Source organism: Eretmochelys imbricata, chromosome 10, assembly GCF_965152235.1.
Source record: "Eretmochelys imbricata isolate rEreImb1 chromosome 10, rEreImb1.hap1, whole genome shotgun sequence".
In the NCBI taxonomy this organism is placed as follows: Eukaryota; Metazoa; Chordata; order Testudines; family Cheloniidae; genus Eretmochelys; species Eretmochelys imbricata.
Genome location: NC_135581.1, coordinates 49,607,759 through 49,632,653, shown reverse-complemented (window position 1 = coordinate 49,632,653; position 24,895 = coordinate 49,607,759). Strand labels below are relative to the sequence as shown.

At 42.3% G+C, this 24,895-nt stretch overlaps 1 protein-coding gene across 2 annotated transcripts in view; it reads left to right on the top strand.

Moving 5' to 3' along the window:
• The window catches only part of PSTPIP1 (proline-serine-threonine phosphatase interacting protein 1), a 97,301-nt gene that overhangs the window by 48,650 nt on the left and 23,756 nt on the right, over positions 1–24,895 (top strand). For both annotated transcript variants that reach the window (XM_077828962.1, XM_077828961.1), the window contains 6 exons: positions 11,035–11,069; positions 12,911–13,017; positions 16,223–16,285; positions 18,966–19,064; positions 21,009–21,054; positions 22,199–22,278. In XM_077828962.1, coding sequence (XP_077685088.1) covers positions 11,035–11,069; positions 12,911–13,017; positions 16,223–16,285; positions 18,966–19,064; positions 21,009–21,054; positions 22,199–22,278 — 430 coding nt within the window. The remainder of the gene's footprint in view (positions 1–11,034; positions 11,070–12,910; positions 13,018–16,222; positions 16,286–18,965; positions 19,065–21,008; positions 21,055–22,198; positions 22,279–24,895) is intronic.

The following is a 24,895-nucleotide window of genomic DNA, read 5'->3' as shown; positions in this document are numbered from 1 at the left end:
GAGTGCCACTATGTCAAAAATGGCATTACCTGTTTCCGAGTCACTGGCAACTCACAAGGAAATGACCTTGACCAAATATGGATCAATGTCCTAACAAATAAAGCACAAGATGGGGTATTAGTTGTTGTCTGCTACAGACCACCAAACTACACTAGGGAACAGGATGACCACTTCCTTGTGCACCTATTTATAATGGGTAGGAACAAAAGCTGCATGATCAAGGGGGACTTCAGTTTGAATGACATATGTTGGAAGTCAAATGCTGCCAGTATTAAAACATCCTTGGAATTTCTAAATATTATAGATGATAGTTTCTTAAGAAAATTCTATATTTGACCTTGTTTTGACAGATAAGGAGGAATTGGTCACAGAACTAAAAATGGTAGCTTAGGTACAGTTGATCATGACTTGACCACATTTGTAAAGTGCAAACAGAATAAAGTCCAGACCAGTAACATATGTACTTGGGGCTTTAAGAGGGCCAGTTTCACAATCCTGAAAACACTTCAGCTGCAGGGGAAGAGTTTAACCAGAAAAATATAAATGATAGTTGGGAATTGTTTAAGAACACTTTACTAGAGGCCCCAAAAGCCACAATCCCACAATCAAGGAAGAAGGCTGTATTGGTTTAAAAACTGACCTGCTTTAGAGGGGAAGTGAAGGCAGTTATAATAAATAAATAAATAAAAATGGAAGAAAGGGGAAGGTGATAGTAATGAATATAAATCAGAAGCTAGGAATTGTAAAAAATTGATAAGGGAAGCAAAGGGACTCAAGGAGATATCTATTGCCAGCGGAGTTAGAGACATTTAGGAGGAGTTTTTAAAGTGTATTAGAAACACAAAGAACCTTAACAATGGTATTGGTTCATTACTAGATGGAAATGGTAGAATTATCAATAATAATTCAGAAGAGGCAGAAATGTTAAATACAAAACAGAAATATTTATTGAAGAAAAAATGAATGTTGTAGTCATACCATACGATGAGGCTATCACTCCTTCCATTTCACTAGTATCTCGTGAGGATGTTAAACAGCAGATACTGAAGTCAGACATTTTTAAGTCAGCAGGCCCAGGTAGTTTATATCCAAGACTTTTTAAAGGAATTATCTGAGGAACTTTCTGGATGGCTAACGTTGATTTTCAACAAGTCTAGGAACACTAGAGAAGTTCCAGAATATTGGAAAAAAGCTAATGTTGTAGCAGTATTTAAAAAAGGGTAAATGGCATGTCCTGGATAATTATAGGTCTGTCAATCTGACATTGATTGCAGGCAAGATAATGTACTGCTGATATTGGACTCGATTAATAAAGAATTAAAGGTGAGTAATACAATTAATACCAGTCAAAATGGATTTATGGAAAAAAGATCCTGTCAAACTAATGATTTTTTATGAGATTACAAGTTTGATTAAAGATAATAGTGTTGAAGTGATATAATAATAAACTTATAGACTTCTGTAAGGGATTTGACTTGGTATCTCATGGTATTCTGATTAAAAGAGTAGACCAATATCAAATTAACATGGCACATATTAAATGGATTAAAAATTGGCTAACTGATAGGTCTCAAAATGTAACTGTAAACAGGGAATCATCACTGAACAGGTGTGTTTCCAGCTGGGTCCAGCAAGGATCGGTTCTTGGAGTTTCAATGAAGTCACACAAATGAGGGTCATTCTTGTCAGTTGCTGTTAAATGTTACTATTTAACATTTTCATCAGTTACCTGGAAGAAAACTTAAAATCATCACTGATAAAGATCAACTATCTGATTACAAAGCTGACTGAGGCCAAAGTAGGAGGCATGAAATTTAAAGATTCATCTTTAGAGGATCTCGAGTATGCGGATGATGATGCTTTACTTGGAGGGACTATTGACCAACAACAGCTAATGTTGGAAGAGTTGCGAAAAACTGCAGAATCTATGGGACTTAAGTTCAGTGGTGATAAAACCAAGTTATGCATGCCTCCTATAAAACAGAAACCAATAACCTGCCAATGCTGCATATAACTGGCAAAACTATTCACCCATTCAATGTCATTATCTATCTGGATAGTTATTTGACAGCAGGACTTCCTTACCCAAAAAAGTCGCACATCGGATTGGTTTTGCGTCAGTGGCATTGCAGCATCTTCACAGGCCTCTGTTTGGGTGGTGGGATCAGTGCTTAATTTGTAATGAAAGAGGTGCCAGGGCTCAAAGCATTTAGGTGCTGGGGCTCAAGCAGTTTTTTTTACTTTCATAATTGATGCGGCAAGTCTGGAGGTGAAAGGCTATGAACTGCCAAGCCAAGAGATGCCAGGGCTCAGCCCTGGCACAAATTAAGCATTGGGTGGGATGTCTGTGTGACAACTAATATATGAATGTTCAGTGCAGTAGAGATGAAAACTCTATTATATGGAGCAGAAACATGGTTGGAGAGGGAACTAAATAGTTTTCAATGTCAAAAGTTACAGAATATTCTTAACATCCATTGGTTTGATTTAATCACAAATGATGAGATACTTAGATAGTCTTGCAGCAGTTGAGACCAAGATGACTACAATGGTGGGGTCACATCCAACATGCAGAAGAAGCTACATTTTTACAAGAGACTTATACAGCTGATGTTGACGGAAGTAGAGCGTGAGGCCGACCATAAATGAGATTGGAAGATGCAATTTTGAGGGGTTCAAGAAACCTAAATTGTCCCATTACTGACTTTTGTTGAGGGAAGACAACTTGTTAGGAACCATTCAAAGTGAAAGTCCATTCTACTCACCACTTCTGCTACAACACAGCCATGAGAATCTGCTGGATAAACGTTGCAGATGACACAAAAATTGGGGACTGGTAAATAAGGACAAGGACAGGTCACTGACACAGAGCAATCTGGATTGCTCAGTAAGCTGGGCCCAAGCAAGTGATATATTTTAATACGGCTAAATTTATACAAAGATTGTAGACCACACTTACATGATGAGGGACTCTATTCTGGTGAGAGTGACTCTGAAAAAGATTTTGGGGTTGTGGTGGATAATCAGCTGAATGCAAGCTCCCAGTGTGATGCTGTGGCCAAAAAGATAATGCAGTCCTTGGAGGGATAAAACAGGGAAATCTTAAATGGGAGTGGAGAGGTTATTTTACCTCTTAATTTGATATTGGTGCAACTGCTGCTGGAATACTGTGTCCAGTTCTGGCATCCACAATTCAAGAAGGATGTTGGTAAACTGGAGAGGGTTTAGAGAAGAGCCAAGAGAATGATTAAAAGGTTAGAAAACATGCTTTATAGTGATAGCCTCAAAGAACTCGTTCTACTGAGCTTAACAAAGAGAAGGCTAAGGCGTGATTTGATCACAGTTTATAAGTACCTACATGGGGAAAAAATATTTAAAAATAGGTCTTCAGTCTAGCAGAGAAAAGAACGAAATGATCCATTGGCCGGATGCTTGACAAATTCAGACTGGAAATACTGCATAGATTTTTAACAGGAAGGGTAATTAACCACTGGAACAATTTACCAAGGATCATGGTGGATTCTCCATCACTGGCAATTTTAAAATAAAGACTGCATGTTTTCTAGAAGATCTGCTCTAGGAATTATTTTGGGGAAGTTCTATGGCCTGTGTTAGATGGGAGGTTACAGCTTCTGGCCTTGGAATCTATGAATTAAAACCTAGTTTAGTCCAAATACTGGTAGTTTAGAACCAAGCCAGATGTTAACCATGGCCATGGAAGGAAGAGAGGGGATTGATATTTAACTGGTCTCCAGATATGTAGGTGGGACTAATTCACCTGGGACACAGAGGTAAAAGTAAGCTGCTATGGTCCAGTACAGCATACCGGTAAGAAAGGTGGCTGCTGGTACACAGCCGACTGTACCGGCAGGGCTGCAGTTGGGGGGTGAGGGGGCAAAAGGGGCAGCTGCCCTGGGTCTCGGCGATTAAAAGGGTCCAGGGCTCTCAGCAGCGGCCAGAGTCCCGGGCCCTTTAAATTGCCACTGGAGCCCCAGGCGCCGCGGGCTGGGCAGCGCTGAAGGGCTGGCTTGGGGAGTCTGGCCCCAGCCCTGCCCCTTCGGCCCAGAGCCGCCCCCCCACCTTGCCCAGGACCCTGGCTGCTCTGTGTACTGGTAAATCTGTGAAGTTACTTTCACCCCAGGGCAGAGAGTACACACAGCCAGTGGGGAGTGTTCTCCTTAGGGCTGAAGAGTGCATAGAAGAGGCCATAGTCTCTCACTCTCCATTTTAAAAAGGTCACACTTTTTATAAAGAGAACATGGTGCATTGTGTTGCTGTTATTTATAAGAAATAAGATTGAGATGGTGGTATTTTCCACGCCTATTTGCTAAGCGAAGGAAAAAATAAGCTGTGGTTTTCCTGTCAGAAGAGTCACTCGTATCTTCCTGTACATCAGTAGTAAAGGGACTTCATAAATTACTGAGTTAGACTATTCTGAGCTTCAGGGAGGGGACAAGACATTCAGAAAAACTCAAACTGACGCAGCAAACATTACACTTTTCAGTTGAAACCACGTCTGAATCCAGCATTTCTTGAGATATACTGTTCCTTTAACAAGTGAGGAAGGGAACTGGGGCTTTGAGCCACAGTTGATTCACATGCGGCTGAACACACTTCAGTGGGCAGGCAGGGGTAAAACACAACACAGACAAAAACTGTTAGCGGATATAGAGAAAAGAATGTGGAGCAGAAAGAGTGAGAGGTTGCGGCTTCGGGAGAAGCTAAGCAGAGAGATGGGTTGCTAGCGACAGGAAGTGCGTCTAGTATACACTAGAAGGTTTTGTAGCTGTTTCACAGCAGCGTGCACTGGTACTAATAAGGGTGCAAACACCAGCACTGACAGGATGCAGGCGATTTTACCCACTCTGTGTCATGAAGCCAGGCTTTCATGACACAGTGGTGAAAGCATCCTGAATCCCCTCGAAAGCACATTGCTGCTAGCGCTGGTGCAGCTGCACTTTTGCTAGTGCAGGCTAGGTCTATAAAGCATTCTCTCTCTCTCCCTGCTTAACCTCAGATAAGGCAAAAGGACGAGAGTAGAAGGGCTGCAGAGCAGGCACCTGACCTTCAAGGAAACAAAGGACATCTACATGACAAATAAGGGACAGAGCTTAGTTTTAAGGATCGCCATCCCACATCCCAGTACAAAATCCTACTTCTGATCGATGGATACTTTGCATGATCAGTGCTTGAAAACAGATTTATAATCTGATCCAATTCTTCTCAGCAGTTCCATGTGGTCCATGGGAAATTAGTCACCAAACAAGGGCCACCCTTGAGAGGGGGGACAGCAAAGAGAACAGGCCCTGATGGAAGAAAACCAGGGTCAGTTTTCAAGTGATCAATCCCTGCAATGTCCATACAGTCAAGAAAGCTACAAGGGGAAGCAGTGTTGTTTAGTGTATAAAATACTGGAGTGGGACTCAGGAGACCTAGGTTCTATTCCTGGTTCAGCCACTGATCTGCTGTGTGACCGTGGGCAAGTCACTTCATTTCTTTGTAAAGTGCTTTGATGACAAGCACTATATAAGAGCCAGGTATTATTATAAATTATAGTGAAAGTCCATATCCTGCATCTTCATATTTCCACACAAGGTATAAGCTCATTTAGGAAAGAAACGCATATGGTGATTGCTTCCTGAGCAAGTACCCAGGAAAAGCAATGCTCCTTTTTTAATGCTCATTTCAAAATATTTCAGGAAACACTTACTTCTTTCAACCGTGTGCTGAATTGTTTAAAAGTCTTAAAAATACTGGTTTCAGAGTAACAGCCGTGTTAGTCTGTCTTTGCAAAAAGAAAAGGAGTAATTGTGGCACCTTAGAGACTAACCAATTTATTTGAGCATGAGCTTTTGTGAGCTACAGCTCACTTCATCGGATGCATACCGTGGAAACTGCAGAAGACATTATATACACACAGAGACCATGAAACAATACCTCCTCCCACCCCACTGTCCTGCTGGTAATAGCATATCTAAAGTGATCATCAAGTTGGGCCATTTCCAGCACAAGTCCAGGTTTTCTCACCCTCCGCCCCCCCCCCAAACTCACTCTCCTGCTGGTAATAGCCCATCCAAAGTGACCACTCTCTTCACAATGTGTATGATAATCAAGGTGGGCCATTTCCTGCACAAATCCAGGTTCTCTCACTCCGTCACCCCCCTCCAAAAACCACACACACAAACTCACTCTCCTGCTGGTAATAGCTTATCCAAAGTGATCACTCTCCCTACAATGTGCGCTCTCCTGCTGGTAATAGCTTATCCAAAGTGACCACTCTCCCTACAATGCACATTGTAGGGAGAGTGGTCACTTTGGATAAGCTATTACCAGCAGGAGAGTGAGTTTGTGTGTGTGGTTTTTGGAGGGGGGTGAGGGAGTGAGAGAACCTGGATTTGTGCAGGAAATGGCCCACCTTGATTATCATACACATTGTGAAGAGAGTGGTCACTTTGGATGGACTATTACCAGCAGGAGAGTGAGTTTGTGTGGGGGGGGGGGCGGAGGGTGAGAAAACCTGGATTTGTGCTGGAAATGGCCCAACTTGATGATCACTTTAGATATGCTATTACCAGCAGGAGAGTGGGGTGGGAGGAGGTATTGTTTCATTGTCTCTGTGTATATAATGTCTTCTGCAGTTTCCACAGTATGCATTCGATGAAGTGAGCTGTAGCTCACGAAAGCTCATGCTCAAATAAATTGGTTAGTCTCTAAGGTGCCACAAGTACTCCTTTTCTTAAAAATACTGCAAGGAATGAAATCTCTAGTACATGTCTGTAGCCTGGTTAACAGGAAAATGTTTCAGCCACTAGATGGCAAAAATCACCTGAAGTTGGTGCTTTGTTATTGATCAATCTGCCAGAGCTCCCTTGACTCTAACCCCAGGTACAGGTCCTTCATTTCTCTGCCAAAGTTTCATATGAAAACTGGGTCTTTAAATCCATGCTTTACGAAGTGCAAGACTTTAATTACACACAATACGTTTCTATAGACATTTCACATGGATGCTAGCAAGCGGGCTTGCTGTGGGGAGGTTCAAGGTGAAGGCTGATACTTTGCCTGTAGCTTAGTTTAACAACCCTCCTGACTTGAAATAGTGGTACTTCCTCCTCCCCTCCTTAAAAACGTGAGTGTGGGGACAATGAATTTTGTTCAAATGGCCTAAAACTGAGGCATCCCCACACCCACAGACATCAGAACAAAAACATTACAAATCTCAATAGGAAATCACACCCACATAGAGAGGGACTCTGAAATGAGATGCTTTATTTAGTTACCAGTCATTCAAGCATACTAGCAAAATTAAATTACAAGCATCTCACACATACATCTCTACCAAATGGGATACTTTCCTTCACCCACACAGCTATACCCCGGTGTACTGGAATGAGATGTTCCATCCATGTCAGAGCTTCGGAAGGTGATACATAGCTGATACATGGGGCTGTACCTGGTATATTGTGCAGCACTCAAGTGATTAAAGAGATATTTGAAGGTTCTTAGGCCTAAAATTTGACCTGCCTATTCTCCCTCCTATCTGTTTACAATGTTTATGTGCATGTCTATTCCCCCAAACCCCACAAAAAAGGTTAGATTCAATTACTCCCACCTGCTTGTAGCCAGGGGCATTATTACAGCCTACTGGAAGACAGACTAACCCTCCTCCACTCAAAGGGCCCGTAGAAGAAAGTAAATCACAACATCTGGCTTCCTTTCATAAACCACTCTGATAGCATAGACCACTTCAAAACTAAAGAGAGTAAACTCCTTTTCCCCTTGTATTGAGAATGTATCTTTCTTCAGTATCCAATATGGCAATTTAACTACATCTGGCAGAAACTGACACCTCAGGCTCGAGGAAAAAAACTCTGGAAATGATAGATCAACATGCTGTGCAAACAGTAAATGCCCTGGGTTTGTTTTGTATTTCAATATTTGTATGTTACTCTAATGAGGTATCTAATAAAGTGCCCCACCCTCACTGTAAGATATATACAAAAGCAAGGAACTGACACCTCAGGCTCGAGGAAAAAAACTCTGAAAATGATAGATCAACATGCTGTGCAAACAGTAAATGTCCTGGGTTTGTTTTTTATTTCAATATTTGTATGTTACTCTGATGAGGTATCTAATAAAGTGCCCCACCCTCACTGTAAGATATATACAAAAGCAAGGGCCAATATGTATTGTAAGTTATATTTACTTTTTTAAAAAATCCCTATCATGTCATCTAGAACAAAAATGGATAATAAATTTAGTACAGTGGGTGGCTTATTTGATTTCAAATTTGGTTAAAAAGACTCCTTCATTTCTGAGACCTTATGCTCCAAGTTTAAGTTTGCATCAAAAGTTTACACCAGCCAAGTTATACATGTTTGGGAACACAGGGATAAAATGAAATGCAAGGGCACCTTCAAAACAACAAAGACGCATATCTTAAAAGATATGCATTCAATACATTCAATCTTTTATGCTATATCCTAGTGATCCAAGGAGATTCACAGGCTTTTACAGGCCGACTTGGAGCCCGCTTTTACAGCAGAGGATTTTAAGAGCACCAACTCAAGCCTTTAAATAATTTTTTTGTTTAGCGCCATCAGTTATTCATAACTCATTTCAGGGAAACTATTTTGTTGGTTTATACACAAAAAGCTGAAACAGTCTGAAAATAAGACGTATATTGATCATTTATGGCTGAAAGGCTTTTTGGTCACATATTTTACAGGTAGCCGTGCTAGCAAATTTTGAATCAAGACTCCAGGTTTTCATGATGTTCTTTGGGGCCTGCATGATGGTGTCCACTTCCCTTTATATTTCTCCCCTAAGTGTCCACAAGGTGCTTCAAGACCTGAAAAAGGGTCCTATTTCTCTTTGCTGCTTTATGTCCAATTTAAACCCTAAACAGGCCCATCTGGAAGGGCATAAGGTATATAGACCATACTTCTTGCCCTTCTGGCTAAGCATGTGCCACGAAGAATGGGGAGGCAGCACATCTTTAAAGATGACAGCATCAGGTCCAGTAGCACAGGCAGATTGTACTAAGGGAAATTCTCCAATAGCAGGCCAAGTTTCTGCCCTTGGATCTGTGCTCTACTGAAGTCAATGAGAGCTGCATGCATGCATCCAAGAGCAGAATGAAGGTATATGTGATGAAGTAAACCTAATTGTTGCCCTGGTGGCGACAGCTGCCTTCAAATGGTGCTTAACAAGTACAGTCCACCCAAGGACTGAAAATGGCAACTCCTCTGCTCCAGGGCTGGATTACATGTTCAAAGAGGTCAATGCTAAAGACACTGGAGATGCTGACATGGAAGGATGAGGGCGACCACTTGGCTAGTTCAGCACCAGCTCTGCCAAGATTGCATGTGGTGGTGGTGCTGTTTTTAATATGAAACCGGAGTACAGCAAGGCAGAAGCCAGGGATTTGCTTTGTCGTTAAAACTGATGGGAAGGCCATGCCTAGAATGTTTTTAAACACAGCTCCAAGTCGCAGCCAAAGGAATAGCACCTGGAATTCCCCCAGGAAGCATCAGTATTGGAGAGGGTAGGAGGCTGCATCAGACAGGGTACAAAGTGTGGGTTTTGAGCCAGGTGCCTGCAGGCCCGCTCCTTTGGAAGCCAGGCTGCCATCAGGAGGCTGCACCTCACCCAAAGTACCACAGAGAATGTGGGCTCCAGTATGTGTGTCTCTGGCCTCCTCGGGTGGCCCAGGATGCAGATAATTTCCTCACAGATCTCTGTCCCCCAGGGGTTGGCAGGGACACACATCCCTCCCCACTCCATGCGTGGCCAAACTTTATGCCTTTAGCCATTGAGTATTTCAGAAGTGCCACTCATGGGCTTGGCTGAATATTCCTTCCCCTCTCATGAGCCATATCAGGCTCTCTCTTTATCAAGCCCCTGGACAGACCTTTGGGAGGTTGCACAGTCGGTGTCCTGGAAAGATTACCTTCTCAATTCACAGTACAGCCCCCAGTAAAACCACTGATGCCCAGGCTCTTCAGAACTGGGTGCAATTGGAGCAGCAATGCTGCAACAGAATGGAAAAGTGGGGTTTTTGGCATCTCTCTCTGAATTACTCCTCTACCTCTTTGCTGTTCTTTCTGCTGCTTCATTAAAACGTTTGCAGCTTGTTCCCTATTCATCTGCCTGACTGATTATCATTTACTCAACCCAGCACAACAACAGACAATATACTACTGCCCTTTACCAGCCCCCTGTGAAACACCATTATAAGACCCCATCTTTTACTTTGATCCAGCTCCATCTGACTTCTCATACTGACCAGTATAATGTTTTGTCTTGCTAGTCTCACCTGTATTTCATGGCCTGGTGCTGAGGGCTCCGTCTGGTGGCAGAGCTTATTCATACTGCACTGTGTAACTGTGAATAGCCACTGTGGTCCATCGTTTCAGACCCCTAGAGTGTATTGCTCTGAAAACCATTGGTCTTAATTTGGTGTCTTTAAAGAATTTGGAGACAGTACCACAAGGGGGTGCTACAGAAGTGCAGGAGGGAGGTAATGTTACACAGCCAATGCATTGCTCCTGCTGTGAGAATTATTAAGGAGGAAAAAACAAGATATACCGGTACAGCACTGATCTCTGACTACAGAGGTCTTGCCTATCTCTGTCCTCAGAGATCTCCCCTTTTCGACTACTATTCCAAACATCAGTTATATTGGTCATTTGTATTTCCCTGTATTCATGTTCTCACCAAGACATTGGTACAGACAAGTTTATATTAACACGTGTAATAACTAATACCGAGAGGTTAAACAGTCCAGTGCACCAGGAGTTTGGAAGTCTTTAATTCCCTGCTTCATGAAGCATTTGATTGCATGGCCTAATGAAACCTATAAATGTAATCTCTCTCCCATTTGCATGGTCAATTATTTTTGGATTGGGCTATTAAAGGTTTTATTTATTTTTGTGTTTCTTTGAGGGTAAAAGTCCGGTAGTGGACTTTTTTTTTTTTAGATTCACAGTCTGTCATTAGGACACTATACCAATAAGTATGTGTTTGTTTTCTCAGCACTCTGAAGGCAGCATTCGAGGTCCTAAAGCAACGTAAGTTTGTATCCTTCTTCCCATCCCTGTTGGAATCCTTTCATTGATGGCTGATTTGTCCTGGGGCCAACCCATCACTGAAGAAGACAGATTTTCTGTTCCAAGTGTTTTACTGCCCATTATTTACACTCTTTACAACTCTAATCCACAGGGGTCACATTCCTCCTCAATAGCTCCACATTTAATCCAAATTCCCTTTCCCCAATAGCATTCACTGTACCCACTATAATCCACTAGCAGAGGAACAGCCAAGCTGCCATCGCAGTGCCTTTGCTAACCCTCCTTCCTCCTGAGTTCCTAAGAAACCAAAGAGCCTTAAAACTGTCTCCAGTTTAGATCCTCAGGTCTCTGCACTGGGAACTATGCTTCCCCTCCCAGCCCAACCCCTTAATAAGGAAAGGGATTTCCTCCTCTTTTTGGTAGCAGGATCCCAACCCCGCACCAATGAGTTGACCACACATGGCTGAAACAAAATCAAAAAGGATCAGCTGGCCAATGAGTGACGCCTAGCAGACTAATTTTCTGTGTGACCGTGGCCAAATTATTTAAGGCAGCATCTCCCGCAATTAGGATGTTTAGTTTTCTATGCCTCAGTTCACTCATCTGTAAAATGGGGGCTGTCATACACCCCTACAGTTGTAAAGTGCTTCAAATCCCCCCAGATGAATGACAGTAAGCAAAAGCACACCCATCTCACCAGCACAGTCGGCAGAAATTACTCTTCGCCGTGGTCACAACCTGGACACTCAGAGACGCCCCAGAGTCTAACACACCCAGATTGTCCATCTGTGCTACAGACAGTGGCCACGCTTCCCTAGTTAGGGGTAATAATGGAATTTTTGCCAACTTTTTGGGCTTCTTCCCCAATACTTGCTCAGTCTTATCTGGTTTGAGTCACAGATGACTAACCCTCATCTAAGCCCCAGGCTCATCAAGACAGCGGGATATGCATTCTCTTGCGCACCAAGGGCTAAATGCTAAAATGTTTACACTCCTAAGATGTAATAGCATGGTTACCTAGTATACAATGGGGTGGTGCAGTTGCACATACTGCCTACAGTTTAGATAAAGAGGTCAAGATTTTCAAATGTGGCTAGAGATTTAAGATCATTCCTGGTTTGAAGGGGCCTGCTTTTCAGAGAGATGGTTGCTCAGCACTTTCTGAAAAACAGGCCCTTTTCAAGGCATCTCAAAGTTGGGCACCCCAAAATCACTAAGTACTTTTGAAAATGTTGGCCAGACATTTTAAATTTAGACTCAAGAGTAAGATATTTTCTATCTTTACTGAACCCTGCCCATTTTCAGCCTCCCTCATTGGATGGTAGTCCTGGGACAAGCCTGACTGTAATTGGGAAGTGGCTGGCAAGAGAGATTGATGTCAAGAAGCGTGATGGGCGGGAAGGTGATCACAATGTGGATAAGAAACCTGGGGTCAATAAGGAGGTCTAAACGTAGGCATGGAGGGGGAAGAGAGAGAGCCCTTAAAAAGAAAGGGGAAAGTTTGGAGGTGCATGGTGGGAATATGAAGATGTGAAAGGGGGCCAGATAAAAGTATTTCTATTTACATTTTCCTGCCATGCATAATCTTGGCATGTCACAAACAGCAGCAGTTCATGTATGTTGCAGACATCAAGGGGATCGGGATGAGTCCTATCCTCCTTTAATTAATGAGGTAATACAATGATCTGAATAAAAAAAGTCCTCCTTAAGTTTCTGAGACTGCCAGGTGCATGTAAGTAATACATTCATGCCACCTCCCAGTAAATACCTGGTGAAAAACCCGACTTTGTCTTTATTAGAGGCCTTTTCATTGACTGTCTATAAATTCTCATCTGCCTTAGAAATTGAAAATGTTGGAAACTCCCATATCCAACTGGCATTGATGCTGAAGGATGAACTGAAAGGAATAGAGGAGTTCAGAGAAAGACAGAAGGAGCAACGAAAAAAGGTGAGGAAAGATAAGAATTGTCAGACCAATGGCCCATTTATTCTGATAGGTTGTCTCCAGCAGTGTGCTATGGATGGTTCAGAGCACGACAATTGCCCTCCTTCCTCCAAGCTCCTAGCTAACTTGATCCTGGGCGGAATCTCTCTGTTTCTCTGTGATCCCAGCTGGTGATGAGATAATGCTCTGAACTATGAAGACTCAGAGCCCTTGTCGCTTTCACTTTCTAGCTAATATAACTGCAGATGCTTTTCTTATTCCTGTAAGTATTTCATCCCTTTTCAAAATTCTTGCTAAGCAAGTTGCTTCAGTAAATATCCTGTAAGAGCATTGCAATACACCAAAATTGAAGCGGTAACAAAGGTTTGTGCATTGTGTTGAACTTGAAGCCTAAGTAATAAGATGATGAGGGTGTTGGAAATCCCCGAGATAAATTATATTAATCTAGTATTCACCAGAGGTATTGTATTAAAAAAAACAACTATGTTCAAACCAGCTATCATCCCATTTGATCCTCCCAAATTCAGCATCCTTTGAACAAGGTATCTGCTAATTGAGTGACAATGTTAATGTTTTACACCCTCTCTGGTTCTATCTGGGAATAAGTAAAGGGCTTGACTACTTGCCACCTAAAACAACGATGATTTTTGACAGCCATGCAAAATTTCCACATCCCATGCCCCTTTAAAACAAAACAGAACAGATCCAGGTAGTTCCAAGTGCACCAGCCTCACCATCTCAATAGCACAAGACAGATGGGAACCCAGCCAATGAAACACTCCAGGATTTCAGGGTGAGTAAAAACAATCCTGTTTCTGACAGTGCTGTTGTCTGATTTTCAAGCTCCGCAGCTGCTTCATGAAGCACATTCAATTTAGAGACAATTCCGTGTCTGTTTCATATTTGAATCAGTATTTATCTCCTCTACCATCCCATTTACTACTTGGAGAGCTGCATGGAAACAGGGGCTGTATCTTCTTGCAATAGTTCTACATTTGAAGCCTTCAAGAGAAACCTTTACTGGGAGTTGGGAGCAAGGCAAAGACCTCTTCTGGATTCTCCGTGTCTGTTGCAGGTTTTTCTTTTAGTCGCCCGTGTGGCTGGCTGCCGAGAAAGTAGCACTAGAGCAAACCATGCCAGCATTTCCGGTGAGCTCCCAAAACACAACAGTGTGTGTCTTTGTGCATTGTGCTAGCCCTGCAACAGCAGCATTCAGGACTGCACCATTTGGCCCTTACTCATGCAACACTTCTGTTGGCACCAGGGGGAGATTTGCTTGAATAAGGTCTAAAGACGGCAGAATTAGACTCCCCTCCCCATGGGCAGTGGGTGAACCCTGAGCTTGGGGAGGCTAGCCTCCAGCACGGCCCGCCCCTTCTGCCAGAGGCCCCACCCGGCCTGCTGAAGCCCAGAGGGTCCCCCCTACACGGCCACCAGCACCCCTCCTCCTAATCCTGGAGCACAGGCTAGCCCCCATTAGCTCCGGCCACAGGGGAAAGAGCCCCCCACAGCACAGTGCCGGGAAGCAGGAAGGGCCTTGGGGATGGAGCATGGGCAGGGCCATGCAAGACTGTTTGGGGAGGCTCAGCCTTCCCCGGCCTTCGACACCCACCGTCCATGCCCCTCTCCCCACCATCTTCTCCAGGGAAGAAACCCTGATTCCCAGCATTTCCCCAACATCACAGATGAGATGATCTAGACATTGAGTTCAACACAAGGCTCAAACTCTTTGCTACTACTTCATTTGCGGTATATTTTAGTGCTCCAGCAGGATGTTATAGAAGCAGCCCTCTTAGCCAAAGTTAAAAAAAGGGATTAAACACTTACAGCAGTAATCAGCAGGGACCCTAGAAATCTGTTTCCCACGGAAAAATGCAGAATTTGCATTTTTACAGAGCATCGTTATAGTTTTTAAATTTTGTGAAAAAATAAAAACATATTAAAAATTAACTACATTTTACTAAAAGTACCAGCGTCACTTACTGAGTGCATGCAATCTCCCCCTCTTGTTGTTGATTTTTGAATGTACTTCAAATTTACAGTGGAACCCCATTTATCTGATTAACTGGGACTGGGGCCAGATCAGATAATAAAAAATTGGGATAATCAGGAGAATTTACAAAGACCTTTCTATCCCTTATTTTAAGATGGGGGAGGGGAGGCTTGGGCAGTTAGCCTCACGCGGCGCTGACGGCCAGATCCCCAGCCATCTGAAGCTGACTGTCCGAGCTCTGTCGCGGTCAGCCCCGGGCAGCTGCTGGTTCCGTTAATGTGGAGAACCGGATAATGGAGGCTCAGATAAACGGGTTTCTACTGTATATCAATAAAGCACTGTGTTCAGCTGATACTCGTATATATTGTGGCTAGGGAAACTAAAGTTCAGCGTTTCATTTTAAGCGCAGAAAAATGTGTATTTTTATGGTGTTTTTTTTTTTTAAATCAGAGAATTTTGGGGTTTTTTTATCATGGAAAACTAGGATCTCTGGTGATCAGCCAAGGATGTTGGGAGAGAAGCATTACACATATTGAATTTTCATAATCTGAAACAAAGCCAGCTGTGTTCAGATCAAGCTCTGTTAAAAAAAACTGTGTCATGGGATCAGAGTCATGTCTGGCTGCTGAATAGGAAAGGCTCTCGTTTTTAAGCTTGGAGCTGGGTATTTCAAACCATGTCAAATTGAAGAAGAGGCTGGGCCAATGCCCTTTCAAGCTAACCTGCTGATGCCCATGGAAATTAGGTAGAATATAATCACTTGACAGAGGTAAAGGGATCTGTTATTAATCACAGTGGATCTGCTCATATTTGTAATGGATAGAAGTCCTTACTCAGCAAGGTGGGGCACTGCACAAACACAGCAGCAGCACAAGATCCTATCCCAGGGCTTGTGCTGTTACACAGAACTCGGCTGGCAAAGCTTATGTACAGCGTGACTGGGTGTTATGCTATTTAAGCTTCTTAAGATAAGGAGAGAAAATGAAGACACATCCTCTTGGCTATTAATGGAAGCCACTGAAGCAAAATTGTCTTGGATTAATTTTTCCTAGCTTTGCACTGTTGCCCTCTGTGTTATTTAGAAGGGCATCAGTTACAAAAGCAATGTCAAGGCATTTTCCGCACAGGAACGTGTTTCTTAGAAATGGTGCAACCATTGCTCTTCTAGTTCTGACACTAAAAGGAGAAATGCTTCGTCCTGTGTGTTTCTTACAGTACGAGATTACAATGGAACGTGCGCAAAAGAGCAAGGTGTCCCTTTATAAGAAAACAATGGAGGTAAGTTTTGTGGTTTAATAATACATTCATCCAGTTGCAAATGGTGGACAATTCACCAACAGTGGGAGGGTGAAATTTTCATCGCAGACAATATCTTAAAGGGATGTCAAGAACATGATGAAATAAAGTAAAAAGCGTATGTGTTTCCAAGCCATGACGTTAACACATGGAAGCATGTTTTCCCTGCCACGCCCAGTTAAAGGTTTCTTACAGCACCTTGAGGGTTAACTTAGAGTTAGTGCCAGCCCTATTTCTGTTTTCAACAGCTTACAGGCTAAGATTTTTTTTTTCTGCCATTCAGCCTGGGGATCTGAAAGTCAAGTGAATCCCTACAGTCTCATGCATCATCACCATCAATGATCGCCAGATGCGACCTGAGGATCACTTGTGCAACTCCAATGGTATAAATGATTGGAGAATTTGGCTCAGCTGTTGAACTTAGATGGCAACGATGATGATGATGATGCATGGGCAACAATGGAATTTAGCACCCTCTGCTGGAGTTGTTAACTTTGGATGGCTAACTAGAGTGACAAGCAGGGAAAACCTATTTTTGTGGCTGAGGTTGGCATCTATAACTCGGATAAACACGGAGAGCAGCTCTGTTGATTAAGTAGTGCCATGTCTAGAACTAGAAAAATGGTCATGTTTTAACCTCCAATCTGATAATGATGCCAGCTGCCATCACCCACTCGTTCAGTTTTCAAAACACGCACCTTTGTGCTTTCTCCCATGCTGCCTCTATCCATGGGAGGTGCTCCTTTTCAAATCCATAGAATTAACTCCTTATTCTCCTTCAGATCCCTTCTTACAACTCTCCTTTTCCATGATGCCACAAAAAACTTGATGACAGACAGGCAGCTGGTGTTTTGAGGCCACTGCCTACCATGCTGACTAGTATTGTTTTGTTAGGCTTCCGCATCTTTGTTATACCCACCTGGTGTTTCTTGTTACCTAAATTGTAAGGTCCTGGGGGGCAGGAGGAAGAACTGCCTTTTTGTTTTGTGTTTGTACAGCACCTAGCACAATGGAGTCCTGCTCTGTGAGTAGGGCACCTAGATGCTACTGTAAGGCAAATAACCACCAACCATTTTAAACAAGACTTTGCACCTAATGTGGACAGGGCAAGTCATGTTTAAAAATGTGTTAAGCTGGTCATGGTCAACCCTGTGGAATGCCTGGGAGGCAGTGTGGTCTACTGGATAGGGCACTGGTCACTGGGACTCAGGAGACCCGGGTTCTGGTTCTAATACTCACCTGGTGTGGGCTTAGGGCAAGTCATTTCCCCTCCTACTCTTCGTCTGTTTTGTGTGTTCAGTAGTGCTGACTGAAAGTTTTCAGATGGAATGTTTTTCTGTTGGAAAATGCTGATTCTTCAAAAACGAAGCTTTATAGTTTAAATGAAACTTTGACCTTATCAAAATGCCTTTTTTTAAGCGTTTCCTTTTGATAGCTTTGGAATGGTGTGTTTCAGTGTTTCATTTAGAAATTTAATTTATATTTAAAGTATTTAAAAAAATTAAATTTACAATAAAATGTTCCAATTTGATCAAAAAGAAACATTTCTATCAACCCAAAACAATATTCTCCCTCCCCCTGAATATTCTTTTGCCCGAAATTTAAATTTTTTTTTGTTTTTTTTCCATTTTGGAATGGAACTTTCCCCCAAAAAATTGCAGAATTTCCCAAGAAATGGAAAATCTAGTTCCCATCCAGCTCTAGTATTTAGACATTTAATGAGAAACAATCCCTGCCCTGAAGAGCTATGTGGCTGTACAATGCTCTGTTCAATAGGGCATCAAGGCATCCTGTCATAAAATAAATAATTACAGTGACTAGTGGCAGTACCATATGTGGGGATGCTGGAGAGGGTTGCTTAGTGTGCTGCTAATTTGATATGTCAGCATCCAGGTTGCTTTTTCTTCTCTCTTTTATGTCCATCTGTGATTAGGTGGGCAACAAAAATGATTAGGGGTCTGGAATGGCTTCCGTAAGAGGAGAGATTAATAAGACTGGGACTTTTCAGCTTGGACAAGAGACGACTAAGGGGAACTATGACTGAGGTCTATAAAATCATGATTGGTGTGGAGAAAGTAAATAAGGAAGTGTTATTTACTCCTCCTCATAATACAAGAACTAGGGGTCACGAAATGAAATAAATAGGCAGCGGGTTTAAAACAAACAAAAGGAAGTATTTCTTCACACAACGCAGTCAGTCTGTGGAACTCTTTGCCAGAGGATGTTGTGAAGGCCAAGACTATAACAGGGTTCAAAAAAGAACTAGATAAATTCATGGCGGATAGGTCCATCAATGGCTATTAGCCAGGATGGGCAGGGATGGTGTCCCTAGCCTCTGTTTGCCAGAAGCTGGGAATGAGCAACAGGGAATGGATCACTTGATGATTACCTGTTCTGTTCATTCCCTCTGGGGCACCTGGACCTTTGGTCTGACCCAGTATGGCCATTCTTATATCCATTTAAAATTGTTCCCTATTCAATTTTAAAATTTAAATTAATTTTTAAAAGTTTTTAAAATGTAAATTGTTCTAACCTAATGCCTGATTTGTTCCCCTTGCCTGCAGAAGAGACTGGGTTATCTAGCCCCCTCCCCAACCCCACCCCCAAAAAAGGGTTATCTAGCCCAAAAAGAAAACATTCTGTTGAATTTATTTTAATGCAGTCAAAGAAGACCTACGAGCAAAAGTGCAAGGATGCGGATGAGGCTGAGCAGGCCTTCAAGAGGATAAGTGCTTCCGGCAACCAAAAGCAAACAGAAAAGGTATATGAGACCATTGTGCTATTTAAGCCATGGTAGCAGAGAGCTCTGTAGTTTTCCTGGACAATCCACTTTGCATCAGAGTTTGCACATTTCAGAGGCTGCTCTCTGTTCTAATAAACATTGTAAAATTCAGTAGGAAATTTTCCTCCACAAAGGAATCAACAGAATTGGAACAAGTTCATAGTTGCCTGTGTTTTTAAAAAGCATGGGAGGCAGAGAGATTTAGTGAGGCAATTGGTATGGCCTATCATTAGAATGCAAATTCAGTTTCTTACTGAATCCTAAGGCAAAACGGAATAGGTTTTTTTTAAGCCTCAGATTATTCATAAAAATGAAAGAAAAAGTCTGAAACTTATTAATCCGCTGTTTCCACCTTTGGATCCCATGTTAACCAAAGTAGGTACAGTACCTATTAAATGCCCTTTCTTTATCAATCTTTCTCCTGGTAGGTAGTTTAGTTTCATCAAATTTACAAACTTAAAAATAAATAATTGAAAAGCAAGGCGTTTCAATCCCTCATTGCATCATCTTACATGTTTAGCTGACAACCTACTAACCTTTCATGAGAACATTTTACAATGAAGCAGATGGAGAAAAAAAATAAACTAACTCTCTTTTTCTCCATAAATTCAGCACAGCGAAAGCAGAGATCCAAAATCATCTTTTTTACAGGGGAGAGGGGAGGAGCAATCTAAAAATGAATTTCGGAAATATACATTTTATACCCACGGTGTTCCGAAAGTCTTCCATGAGTAACAAATTAGATCTTATTTATAGTGGGTGAAATCCTGGCCCCATTGAAGTCAATGACAAAACTCCCATTGACTTGAATGGGGTCAGGATTTCACCCAGAACAGTTTTAGGGTGATTACTTACACACACACACACACCCACCCACCCACCCCCGGGTGGAACACATCAGCTGTTTAACTCTGCAGAGCAACAGCAAACAGTTTAGGACAGGAAATGACTAAGAAGGAAGATGCGGTGCTCCCAACACATTACGCATTTTCTATCCAGCAGCCCTGAGGAGTATGGTTAGAAGAATCTGTAATCTGAACACTACCTTGAAGGACTGAATGGGAGAGCATGTTAGACATCCTTCAAGCTCAGGGCATTAATGTGTTGTCATCACCAGGCAAGCCAGGAAGTCCCAGGATATTAATAGGCTGCCCAGATTTACAATTTTTAAAAGCTGTAAGAGAAGAGCTTCTATTTTGCTTTTAGGTTTCCCAAGGGTCATGGTGGATTCTCCATCACCGGCCATTTTAAAATCAAGATTGGATGTTTTTCTCTAAGCGATCTGCTCTAAGAAGTTTTGGGGGGAAGTTCTTAGCCTGTGTTATACAGGAAGTCAGACTAGATGATCACAGCGGGCCCTTCTGGCCTTGAAATCATGAATGTGGTATTGGAAACAGCCAGGAAACATTAGCGTTCACAACATATTGTAAAAGTTTGACAGTGTTCCTTTAAAAAGTCTGGTTACTTATCTCTGAATGGTACCTGAGGAGATAAAGAATTTCAATTGCCATTTATTTCTATTTATAAAACTTCCAAGTTACACAGCAGTATATAGATAACTTTTATAGAAGGTTTAGATCAGTGGGAACAAACATGCGGCCAGACACTGCAAACACTGTTTTTTAAAACAAAATAAGAAAGCAGGGTCTTTGCAAGTGCAGTACGTAGGACCAGGGCCTCCCCTTGTGCAAACTGTCATAGCTATATTGAAGTTAATGGAGTAAATGAAGCTATTTACAGAGCTGTGGATCTGGCCCCTATTTTGAATAATGCAAAGTCAATGGGATGATTCATAGTAATAAACTAGGTAGCAATTCTTTGCAGAGACAGACACTTAATATTTTACTAGGGGGATTGTGACCTAAGGAAAAAAATATGAAAATGGAAAGGGCTTAATTTCAATGTTTTCTTTTTATATTTCAGAGTCAGAACAAAGCCAAACAATGCAAAGACACAGCAAATGAAGCAGGTACCATTCCACGTAAAGTCTAACACCCAGTTGATTTAACGGCATGCTATCAAGAGGGAAAAAAACTCCACACATATAGAAGTGCAGATTCCTAAAGACTCCTAAACTAATGGAAGTGCCGTTAAAGGCAACTGTCAGCTACCTTAGACCCCCGCCCCAAATTTACATTCCACTAAAGGAAGATAAATCTGATGCTGCATATACTTAGGGGATCCCCTTTATGTATTCTACAATTTATTTAAAACACTTTAATATTGGGGCTTCTTTTCTGTTTGCTCTTTAACATTGTTTGGGTCCTCGCCACCCTAACCCAGGGCAAGGAAGACGTAGGCATGCACTCTTACATGTGGGCAAGCTAGTACGGTGATGTTCTCCGGATCCGGCTATGAGCCCAAACTCAGGGAGGGTACATCTACCCTGCAGCAGGGAGGTATAATTCCCAGTTCAGGAGATGGATGTGCGCTAGCTCAGCCTACAAATAGCAGCGTAGCTGAAGTGGCATGGGTGGCAGCTTGGGCTAGCTGCCCAAGTACATACCCAAGGAGCCAGGTTGGATTGTACTTGGGCAGATAGCCTGAGCTGCTGCCTGTTGCACCGTGGCCACAGTGTGATTTTTAGCATTCTAAATCAAGCAGAGCTTTCCCGTGTTTGTCTCAAGCTGGGAGTCATACTTCCCCGCTGCCATGTATACACATCCTTATTATGAGAAACACAGTAAACTTGCATACACTCTGGGACTGTGAAATAGAGCATTCCACCCCCAAGCCCTCAAGAAATTCCCTCTGCCAGTTGGGTGAGTCCTTCTGTGTCCTTGGGCACCTTGTTCACTTTGGACAATGCAATCCTAAAATATCACTCAAGACTAAGAGCCCATTATTGCTATCAACATACACATTGTCCAGTTGAGATGCTTGTGGTGTACCTGTGGCAAGTGAGAGAGATCATTCTCTCCAGTAAAAATTCCATGAGCTAACCCAGTCATTGTTCTACTTAACCAGGTTCTACTGTACTATATTCTGTAGGATATAGGTTAGGGCTATGTTTTACCAAAGTAAAGTCACACCATACTTAACAGGAGGAGATGTGAGGCCCTGCATTATCTTGTCTCAGTCGGGAAGTTTCTGTTTCACGTCTCTATTTACAGAGAGGATGTACAAGCAGTATATAGAACAGCTGGATAAGGCCAGAATGGAGTGGGAGAAGGAACATATCAGCACCTGTGAGGTAAATATTTTGACCTTTGTAACCATTTGTTTGTGCATTTTTCTTATTTTACTCACTCACAGATCTCAGTCCCAGATGCAGTGTTAGCACTGAGGGGATCTGAAACATACTTCTGATGGTCTGTGATGAGCTAGATCCAGAGATGACGGCTGCAAGAGTACACTTGACACTACCATGGATTTAAAGTATAGCTGTTAGCTTTCTGACTTGCTTATGCTTTTCTTGCTTGCCCATTAAATTTAGGCGACCAGATCCTCAGCTGGTTTAAATTGCCATAGTTACAGCAGTACGCTGCCCATTTTCCCCAGCTGAGGATCTAACCCAGGGTGGAATACAAAATCCTGATAGTTTTAGGGCTGCCTTATTTAAATCAAAGCCAAGTTAAACCTATTTCCCAAGTGACTGGTTAGAAGTGCACATTTTAAAAGTGCCTGAACACCAGTTTAAGTCCAGGAGCTTCCAACTCGTCTTAGCCCACAGAAAATCTGTTTGTGGTCTGCTTCTGTATGCTTGCCAGGTATTTTTACATCATCCCTGCCTCCCTGTAGCTTTCACTTTCTGGAATTGTCCCATAGCTGGCATGGCAACCATTCTACAGAAATGGTGTAAAAAATCTGAAGTTTCCCCTAAGATTCAGATTTCCTCCCCTCCCCCCTTTCCATCACCACAATACATACCCCAGACTGGAAGTGCTCTTCAGAACCCTGCCAGAGCCTGCCTGCTGCAGTTAATACAGATTTATCACTCTTCAGTGAATGGAGTTATTGAGTCCCTTCTAGATGTGCTTGTGGCTAAATCCAGGACTACTGAATTTCTAAGGGGGTTCTAAGCTAGCAATTTATGAAAATTATAAAACTGTATAAAAACCAGTATGTGGACATGTGCATATGTAGTTGGCATGTTACGTTCACCATCTACAACAGAATAAGTGTCTGTTTTAATGAACTGACGCACTTGTGAGCAATAGAATGGTAGTTATGCACTGCAAATGGCTTCCTGTGTTCAGAAGTCCCTGTAGTGCTTAACTTTAGCCATATGCTTAAGTACTTTGCTGAGTTGCTGCCCCAAATGAAATACTTTCTCTAATCTCTTTCAATCTCTCCTTAAAAGCTACTTCTCCCAGAAATGCTTCCTACCCTTTTCTTTTCACCATCTGGTTTCTCCACACCCTCCCTCAATTGTTGTGCCATTCCTTATTTCTTACATGATGAGATCTTTAGAAGACAGGGAATGTATCTTGCTCAATATTTTGTAAAACATTACATGTACTTTTGTGGTTGTATGGATGCAAATAGTAACAAAAAAAGAGGGGAGCAGATGGCTAGAAGAGTTCGAGCTTTCCACACCTTACGGAAAACAGATAAGCACATTCTATTTAGAAGAACACTTCAGCTTGGAGATCAATTTTATTTCTGACTGCTGTAAAAATAGTTTTAAAAAATTCACCTGCCCATTTCTCCTCTTGAATTCACACCAAAAGCCACCCCACCCCCCAACAATAGCTCTGCTAAAATATTAGTATTTCAAGCAGAGGAAGAGAGGAGCAAGTGAACTCTGAAGAAACAAAAACTCTGTTCTACTACACAAATAGTCTTAGAAACAACAATGCATGAATCCAACAGTTTCTACATAGAGTATTTTCCCAAAGCTTTCCATTCGGGGATTACCTGTATTATAAATCCAAAAAGCTTGTTCCCCACCCGCCTCCTGTTACAACAGGATTCTGGGTTCTAAATCCTGGGGATCATTTGCTATTCAAATCACAGTGCTGTCCCCTTCTCCTCTTTCCCCCTTTATTTTTTGTCAGGGAAACATATTGTTAAAGGTTGGGTTAAACTTTCTTGAAGCTTGTGAGTGTAACCCACTACTCTTCATTAAAGATAGCGGGAACAGTTAAGCTCCTTTGTGAAATAACAGCAGTCTCCAAATCAAAATATAGGCATGTGACACTGCCCACACCAAAGGCACACCTAAGGCTGTGATGGGTCCCCCCACCTCAGGGTGCCATCTGGAACTGGGGTAGCACTGAGCTCACCTGGGATCCTTTTACTCTGTATTGCTGTGCATACCTGCCAAGCCCTCCCTCAGGCTTTCGAATGCACTTTACCAGCACACATAAAGGTTGGGACATATCCAGCTGCAGCTTCACACAGATGCTGAGATCAGCTCTGCATGGAAAGGCTCAGCTGAGGAACTGCCCAGTACTCAAGTGCACACCCTCCTCTAGAGGGTAAACCCAAAATTATACCATCTTGCACTGGACAGAATTCTGTGCAGCGCAAGCTCATGAAATTCACCCCCTCCCTCAGTGTGGAGAGGAATATACACAGCTTTCTGCCCCAAATTATGATTTCCACACACACTGATTTTAGACCAAAAAAACCAAGTTTATTAACTACATAAAGATAGATTTTAAGTGATTATAAAGGAAAGCAAACAGATCAAAACAGATTACCTAGCAAATAAAACACACACCAACTAAGCTTAATATACCAAAGAAATGGGATATGTGTAGCAAATTCTCACCCTAAATGTTGTTTTAAGCAGATTGTAGAGATTCTTGAAGGCAAGCTCCACTTGCTTGCAGCTTAAAACTCCAGTTATTCCTTTCACAGGC